Source organism: Rhinichthys klamathensis, unplaced genomic scaffold (genome assembly GCF_029890125.1).
Source record: "Rhinichthys klamathensis goyatoka isolate OS25496 unplaced genomic scaffold, OSU_Roscu_1.1 h1tg000191l_1, whole genome shotgun sequence".
Classification (NCBI taxonomy): domain Eukaryota; kingdom Metazoa; phylum Chordata; class Actinopteri; order Cypriniformes; family Leuciscidae; genus Rhinichthys; species Rhinichthys klamathensis.
The window spans coordinates 3852487-3861461 of NW_026606717.1; the positions used below are offsets into that span (position 1 = coordinate 3852487).

The 8975-nt window shown below is 37.9% G+C and overlaps 1 protein-coding gene and 3 non-coding genes across 4 annotated transcripts; 1 reads left to right on the plus strand and 3 right to left on the minus strand.

Moving 5' to 3' along the window:
• Nucleotides 1–827: 827 nt before the first annotated feature.
• nsrp1 (nuclear speckle splicing regulatory protein 1) lies at nucleotides 828–6424 on the plus strand. Its single transcript, XM_056262151.1, has 7 exons — nucleotides 828–874; nucleotides 1564–1651; nucleotides 1736–1792; nucleotides 1882–2010; nucleotides 2507–2714; nucleotides 2792–2894; nucleotides 5188–6424. The coding sequence occupies exons 1-7, from the start codon at nucleotides 855–857 to the stop codon at nucleotides 6119–6121; spliced, it is 1539 nt and encodes a 512-aa protein (XP_056118126.1). The 5' UTR covers nucleotides 828–854; the 3' UTR covers nucleotides 6122–6424.
• Nucleotides 6425–8461: 2037 nt separating this feature from the next.
• On the minus strand, nucleotides 8462–8533 carry LOC130095620 (small nucleolar RNA SNORD65). Its single transcript, XR_008808138.1, has one exon. It is a non-coding gene; the product is annotated as a small nucleolar RNA SNORD65 (small nucleolar RNA).
• A 149-nt stretch (nucleotides 8534–8682) lies between these two features.
• LOC130095621 (small nucleolar RNA SNORD65) lies at nucleotides 8683–8754 on the minus strand. The gene has a single exon (XR_008808139.1). It is a non-coding gene; the product is annotated as a small nucleolar RNA SNORD65 (small nucleolar RNA).
• A 146-nt stretch (nucleotides 8755–8900) lies between these two features.
• Nucleotides 8901–8975, minus strand: LOC130095619 (small nucleolar RNA SNORD65). Its single transcript, XR_008808137.1, has one exon. It is a non-coding gene; the product is annotated as a small nucleolar RNA SNORD65 (small nucleolar RNA).

Sequence of the window (8975 nt, forward strand, 5' to 3'; positions counted from 1 at the left end):
GGCCTACATGGTCTTACATAATGGAAAAACACCAACAACACCAATAAGATTCAAATATTTATATACAAATAATAGTAGCTACTGTCTGTTTTGTAAGAATGACAGCAACTTGCCAGGGGTGTGTTTCTTGGTTATTTATGGATTTATTAAAGAGATTGTCACCATCTAGTGGCAGCCTGTTCTGTATCTACTCGAACAGTTTCGTTTCAGCAATATCGTTTTCAATCGTTTATTTTTTAGCATAGGCCTACAATAGAAACTTGACTATGCATATTCATTTTATGCTATTTTAATAAGTATTAATATAATATAAATGTAGGCTACTTAAATTGCTTCTTCTAAATGCCACTATTTAAACGTCTAAACCTTTCATTAAATAATTAAGTTTCATTTTCCTTTCATTGAGAGTTTTAGCAGATAGTGACAGTAAAACAAATTTCTACTTATAGCACCGCCACCGTCAGTAGCCTATTTGTTTTCACTTTCTGCACCTTGTATTACTTTGTAAATTCAGTTATTAAACATGATTAAACTCCATTAATGTACCGTTATATTCACGTTTCCATATATTTTCTATTGGTGAAACGTTTTGTGGACACTCCCAAAAGAATTGGGTCAAATTGTAATCATAAAAATAAGCAATATCGTTCGATTCGTATACGGTACTTTCACAAAAACGTAAACGTAATCAGAACAACTAATTTGTAATCACACAGAGGGTATTTGAATTCATCGTTGTTGTTTTTTTAAATAATTGTGATTAATTACAATCAGATTCTGCTTTGTTGCTTTAACGTCGTATTGATCTCCTAAATTATCGAATCTGCCGTAAGCCAGATAGTTTTGGAAGCAAGATGGCGACCTCTGGTAAACAGTAAGTGCCTTAATCCTAACTTGCAGTTATTTTGTCCCCTTACTCAAGACATATGAAGAAATTATCGTTTATAATGTTGGAGATGGAATGATGATTGTGTGTGTGCATGTCTTTAAAGAGTATCTTGATAATAATAACCTAATCAAAATAGCCCGAGCCACTGAGCTAATGCTGCTATCCCCAAAACACATGTGCATACAATAATATTAGCCACATTATAAATCATAAATAAATAGTATTTACACGTTGCATTTGACTAAAATCTCCAATTTGCTCTACGTACTATTACAGCTTTTTTTTTGCTAACTGTCCTTGTATGAAATTGGGAGTGGTTTGCTTGGCTAACGTTACCACTGTTGGGAAAAAAAACACACAGCTAAAACAAGCCTACGCTGTTTAGCTGGTCTTTGCTGGTTAAGCTGGTCTCCCGGCCTGGCAGAACCGGTGTTTTGCTGCTTTGAGCTGGTATAACTGGCATAGCAGTTATGATCAGGCTGGGAGATCGACAGCCAACTAGCTTAAGCTGATTTATTTTTCCCCCCAGCAGAGACAATGGTTATGTATATATATATATATATATATATATATATAAATAAATAAGATGAACATCTTAAACTAAACTTTAGTTAACCACTACTTGCAATGGATACTAAGTCGTATTCATTCATACTGTCTTGTGTGCATTTAAGGTATGGACTCATTTTGCCTCAGAAGAGTGCATCAAAATCTGCCCTTCTCTCCCGGCCCTCTGTGTTTGGAGATGATTCTGATGATGAGGTGACAGCTTCTATGAATCTGAATATGACTTTCTCTACACTTAAATCAGTGCACTGTAATAAAACGCAATCTCTTATATTGTAGACCTCTGTTGGGGAGAGCTTGAAGAAGGAGGCAGCCAAAAAGAAGATGATGAAGCAGGTGAGCGTAGAAGACATCCCAAAAACCGTTGCATAATTATGAGGTTAATGGTGTTGAAAACAGTTCTTTTCTTATACATCCCACTTCAGACCCGTCTTGAGATGCAAAAGGCACTTCAAGAGGACAGCACTGTCTATGAATATGACAACGTGTATGATGATATTCAGAAAGAGAGACTGGAAAGCAATAAAAAATTGCTAGGTGGCACAGATAAAAAGGTATATTTTAAAATTGTATTACAAAAAAAGTTGCTTTGTTCATTCTTAATACCAATTTACACCTAGAATGATTACTATAACTATATAAGCAGGATCTACACTATGGATGATATTGTTCTGTTTATTATAAGCATGAGTTACAGTTTTGTCGTCTGCTACTTTAAATGCTTGAGCTCTTTAGAGCAGGATGGATTCTGACTGGCTGTCTATGTTTTTATCATTCAGTAGCTGGATAAAAATGGTTCTGAAAGGGATTTCAGTGAAATAATTTCTCTTTGTCGTTATCGTCATAGTGTGGACTTCTCTATTTTCATAGAATTAGAACGATTATTAAAACTTTATTTTTATTGTTCTAGTTGTTTTTGGTGTGGATGAACCTTGAGTTTAAATCAATATAAGTCTATAGCTGTTGTATTACTATATAATGCTTTGAAATATTTTTTTGAAGTAGCATACATTATGATCAATAGCTAATTGTTCACTTCAACATTTTCAGCCCAAGTATATTAACCAGCTGCTCCGTGCAGTGGAGGAGAGAAAGAAGGAACAAGAACGTCGTGATGAGAGGAAAATTCAGAAGGAAAGAGAAGCAGAGGGCGAGATGTTTGCTGATAAAGAGGCTTTTGTCACCTCAGCTTATCGCCAGAAGCTTAAAGAAAGACAGGAAGAGTTGGAGAGAGAGAAGAGGGAAGCAGCGTTAGAAGGTGAGTTTTTGAAGTGTAATGCAGTGTTGTTATGAGTATTAAAATGGACATACTTAGTTTTATTTTTTTACTTTTAGCTGCACTGGATGTCAAGAAGCAAAAAGATCTCAGTGGATTTTATAGACATCTTCTCAATCAGACAGTCGGAGAAGAGGCAGTTCCTGATCGTAGTGCTCAAAGGTGAGGCATATCAACATGACATCATGACTTTGCGTAAACATACACGCCACTTTGAAGTCAAGTGGCGTGTTATCTATACGCATTTTGAGCTATCCGCGTGTATGTGCACGCCGAAACGAACCGTCATCTTTTGCGTGTATGTCTACGCCGTTAAATGTCCGAGTGATTCTGCGTGTATGTACACGCTGTTAAATGTCCGAGTGATTCCGCGTGTATTAGGGCTGTCAACGAATATTCTAAATTCGAATATATATTCGAATAGTTTTAAAAAACAGAAATTCGAAGGTGAAAATTAATATTCAAATCATGTGGAAAAACACGCCCGCGGTAGCAAAGGCGTGGCTGTCTGCTTTACGAGTGGCAAAATTCTGAAGCTTAAAATGTAAAACGCATTTTCCAGCTGCACAGACAGATAGCACAGTGAGTGTCTGGCTCACTCATTGGCTGTGCTGCGTCAAATGCACATCCAATGGCACGGGCGCCTCCAACGTGTGCGCCAATGAGCTAGCATTACATCAGACACGTCAGAGCCCGCCAATGGGGGCGTGGCCAGACGCCCTCGAAATAGCCATAGTAGCAGGCTAGCTAGCAGCAGTTTACCCATGAGTTTACCACAGCACAGCTCGCTCGGAGCGTTCAGTGTCGGTTCTATATACTGTAAAACTTAAATTAATGTTAATAATATTTGTTTCAATCACCGAATGAAGCCTGCTATATTTAGGACAAGAGTCGCGACCTTAAATTGCTTGCACAAAACTCTTGATCAGCACTCAACATTTGTTTATTGTTGTTCATTTAAACCGTTATGCGCAGAGAGCGTGAGGGCGAGAGAGAGAGAGAGTGCCTGCGAGTGCGAGCGAGAGTAAGGTCTGCGGTCTTGGCCATTAGTTGATTTACTTGGTTTTGTGTAAGTTAATACGTTGTCAAATATGTTTAAACTTAAATAAACTACCTATACAAGTAGTTGTGTCTCTTTGTATTAATTTGTCCTGTTATTAACGTAATGCGCGTCATTGACAAAATGCGCAACCAGATATTCGAATAGTTCGAATATATGGGTATTTTTTAGAGGGAATATTCGAACGTCATTTTTGAGCAATTTTGACAGCCCTAGCGTGTATGTACACGCTGTTAAATGTTCGAGCGAAACGAAGCAAAATGTAGATCTACATCTGTGGAGCGATATTTTTTTTCCTAGGATGGTAGGGGAACACTCATAAATGGTATTAACCCCAGTGACGGGTAGGTTTAGGGACGGGGTTGGGGTAGGTCATATATTTATATATACAGTAATATAACGTTAAGTCAACGGCGTTGATAAACACGCTGAAAAGCGATTATGCGTGCTGATAGCACGCCAAAAATGGAAATACGAATTGGCGTGTCATACATGCGCCATTTCATGAGATCAGTCTGGGCATATCCACCTTATCTTGCAATACGGAAGCAAGATATTTCTTTATTTGCGCTACCCACCAGAGTTTATGACTATGATAATAATACCAGTGTTTATGATTATGATCAAGCACTGTTTTTTGACTGCTAAAATAACTGGAAGTGGCTGACACCAGAATCCTTGCAGATTATAAAAAAGTTCAAAATGGCTGCACCTGCTCTAACATTACAAATAAAGTGGATATGTTTATCATAGATAAGTGCAAAAGTTTACAAACCCCTTGTAAAATATGCTTAACATAAAAAAAACTGCAATTATATTCATTTTAAAAAATGTAAATAATTAAAAGCTTACATAAAAATAGCATAGCAAATTATAAGTATTTTGCATTTTCCTATACAGAAGAACCTGACTGTAATTAAGGTTATTTTCTGTTCTGTTGATGAATTTAAATGAAATTAAATGTTCATTTATGTGTCATGTAGTATGAGACGCGAGTTCAGTTCAAACGGCATCATATATCTGAAAAGGTTGAAATAAAACTTCTGTCATCATTTACTCACTTACAAGTTGTTCCAAACATGTATGAGTTTCCTCCTTCTGCTGAACACAAAAGATGATATTTTGAAGATTATGGGTATGGATACAATGGAAGTCAATGGGGTCCGTCAACTGTTTGGTTACTGAAATTCTTCAAAATAACTACTTTTTTGTTCATCAGAAGAAAGAAATTCAAATTGAGGGTGAGTAAATGATGACAGAATTTTCATTTTTGAGTGAACTATCCCTTTAACTACTCGTATTCTTTGTTACCCGTCGCATTTTAAATTGCTAACTATTTGAAAGTTTGTGAAAGCTCTAATAAAATTATTAATCTTCAACCTGAACTTGTTTTAGAGAGGACAAAGCCACATGCTCTGCACCAGCAGAAAGGTCACCGACCCCGGAGCCCACACTGAAACAAAGAGAGAGCGAGGCTGAATCCCACAGTGATGAGGACCAGAGCGATAACAGAGCAGTGTTCAATAAAACAACCACAAGCGGCAACCACTCAAAACGCCAATACAGACAAAAATCCCCTCATTCAGACAGTGGTGACGAGCAAGACCGGGAGAGGAAAGAGATTAGAGAAAGAACTCTCAAAGATAGAGACAGGGATAGGACAAAGGAGAAGGAGAGGACAAGGGACAGAGAGAGAGAGGACAAGCACAGTCATAGAAAGGAGGACAGGGACCGCAGAAGAGAGAGGGAACGAGACAGGGACAGAGAAGAGGATAGAGGCCGAGACAGGAGGGAAAGGGACAGAGACGACAGACATGGTAAGAGGGACAGACGAAACAGCAGTCCAAAAGATAGAGAACGGGAGCGGAAAGGACAACAAGATCGAGACAGAAAAGACAACAGCCCCAAGGACAGAGAACGGGACCGCAAAGGAGAGCGAGATCTGAGGGACAGAGAAAGCCAGAAAATGGAGGAAGAAAGCCAGAAAATGGATGGAGAAAGCCAGAAAATGGATGGAGAAAGCCAGAAAATGGATGGAGAAAGCCAGAAAATGGATGGAGAAAGCCAGAAAATGGATGGAGAAAGTCAGAAAATGGACAGCAAAGGGAAAATCGGGGATGAAGAAAAGATAAGCGAGGGGAAAACTGACAATGCTAAAGAAGAAGAAAAGGTAATGGAAACTGAAGATAAAGGTGAAGCAAAACAGGAACCTAGTAAATTTGCTAAACGCAGCTGTGACCAGACTGTAAATTCAGCCAGAGAGAGATACTTGGCCCGGCAAATTTCTCGTTTTTCTGCGAAACCCTACATTGAAAAAGATGACGACTAGCAAATGGATTGACCATTATATCTCACTTTTGAAGACATTGTATGTTTCCCTCTTTGAAACAGATATTGGTTTGGTAAAGGCAAATAATTAAAATACTTTATGGTTTATGAACGTGGGAAGAATTGAGCTTATTGGGTGCTTTTTTTGGTGTGAATTTCACTTTAAATGTATAATTGTCCGTGAGTGTTAATAAAATAAACTCAAATGGTACCAATTGTAGCAAAGCTTTTTAGGGGCCGTTTACATGACATCGTTTTGAATTAAAAACGGAAAACTTGTGCGTTCTGGCCAAGCGGCAACCTTTCGTCTCTCTCTTGATTCCAACACAGAAGTGACTTAAACGGCAAGTCATCGACTGGCCGCTAGAGACAGGCTCCAAAAGAGAGTCAATCCCATTGAACCCCCATGTTAAAATGCCCAACTTTACAGCAGAAAGAAATGTTTACAGTTGGGTACAAAAAGTGGCTTTGGTCTATATTGGTAATTTTGCCCTTCATGACAACTGTGATGATGTGGCTTCTTACACAGAATATGGCAGTCGTGTGTTTATTAGTCATGTTTAATCAAAGCATGTCAATCTTCTTTTCATTCAGCTACATCATTGATGCCAGATAGGGATTTTCTGGAATGATATGCGTGATCTTACTTCAGCGGCAGGACATATTTGGCGTGTCTGTGTGAGAGCGCCCTCTGGCGTTCAGATGGAGCAGCATTTACTACTGATCAGCCGCACTGCACATAAAATAATCGCAGCCTTTGCCAAATCACGTGCGGTTTCATTGTGATTAATCGTGCAGCCCTACGTCACGGACAATGTCCATATTTTTTTAAATGTTTTTTTTTATGGTTCTGGTCCATTTATACGACAATGGCGTTTTGGGGGGCCTAAAAAGGCAAACTTTTGAAAACGGGTTTCAAAGTGCACGTTTTTGAAAACTATACCATTGTCAAATTCACAACGCCAATTTGGTGACGTTACGTGTTCAGTCTATAGGCCCATAGTTTCTTTTTACAAAGTGACCTCACCAGCTACTGGCCTGGAATGAATAGTTTTCATATTTTTCATGGCTGTGTTTAATAGAGATAGTTGACAACGTTGTCATCTGTATGTGAAAAATTTTTAGTACATAGTTTAATCATACCACCAGTATAAGACATTTTGCACCATGTTTATTGTGCTCTTCTAGGTATTGGACTTGCTTGAGGCTTTTATTCAACAGAAATGGGGAAGGGCAATTAACCACTTCACACTTATTTAAAGGTGATATTTCCCCATTGTATACAACATACACAATCACGATCTCCCCTGCCATTGACGGAATTTTCCAGCTTTCAGTGTTTTCACTGATATATGCTAGGGGGTGCTATAACGCATCTTCTGAAAGTACTGCATTTCCTGATCAAAACAAATGCGAAGAGGGAGAAACAAGCAATCACAGAGGTAATAATTTGCATAATAAAATAACGAGATAATCAACACCATAAGTCAAAACTGCCTTACTGAATGAAGTGTCAACCCAGGACAAGCTATAGGACCGCGAGCATTAGGGGTGTTAAAATCTACTCCATCTATATTTTGATCATGGTTCTGAATTCTTAGCTTTTTGCTCAAAATGTTGCTTTTATTAATGAAACCTTCCCACATTCAAGTGGTGCTAAAAATACATGAAGCTAGAATAAAACTGATTGTTGAAAAGCAGAAAGTCTGTTCTTTCGATACATATTGCATGTTCAGATATACAATAAAATATTCTGGGGGCCATAAAAAAAAAAGTTAAAGGGGATAGTTCACCCAAAAATGAAAGTGGTCTCATTTACATTCAAGTTGTTCCAAACCTGTAGAAATGTCTTCTGCTGTACGCAAAGGAAGATATTTTGAAGAATGCAATTAACCAAACAGTTGATGGACCCCATTGACTTCCATAGTACGCCCCACAACGGTTTGGTTACCCATACTCTTCAAAATATCTTTGTTTTAAGCAAAATAAACTCATACAGGTTTGGAACAACTTGAGGGTGAGTAAATGTCAATTTTCATTTTTGGGAGACCCATCACTTTAAAGATGTTAACACGTCTGCATTGTAGGCAACATTTTCCCCCACAGAAACAATTTAGAACAAAATGTGGATAAAGAACTTTAATTGGGTTGAGGTTTTTCTTAGTTACAATACAAAGAAGTTCATAATACACAAAGGAACTAAAAAAAAAAAAAATTGAAAGCAGCAGTCGTAGTCTCAATCCCCTTCGTTTAAAATCTGGTGGGCAAAAAAAAAAAAAAAGAGACAACTTAGATTTACATTTGCTGGCCATATTTCGGAAAAGCTTAATATTTTGTTTAGAATCAGAAAACCGTTTATCACCACTGATCAATCTGACGGTAATTCCAGCTATCAGTTTAGGTTTCATCATTATAAAGAACTCGGGCAGTATTTAAATAACATTCCTGCAGAACTCACCACAAATTTGTTAAGTCCTCAAAGAATACCTGCAAAAGACAGACCGATAGTTAAGAAACAGATCATTCATGAGTAAAGTACGTAACTTCGTCCACATTTAGTGTGCTCAGAAAACCGTTTATCACCACTGATCAATCTGACGGTAATTCCAGCTATCAGTTTAGGTTTCATCATTATAAAGAACTAGGGCAGTATTTAAAAAACATTCCTGCAGAACTCACCACAAATGTGTTAAGTCTCCGTAGAATATCTGCAAAAGAAAGACAGATTGTTAAGGAACAGATCACACATGTGGGAAGTAACGTTACTTCCACATTAGTGTGCTCAGAAAACCGATCATCACCACTGAACCATCTGACGGTAATTCCAGCTATATTCAGTTTAGATTTCATCACAA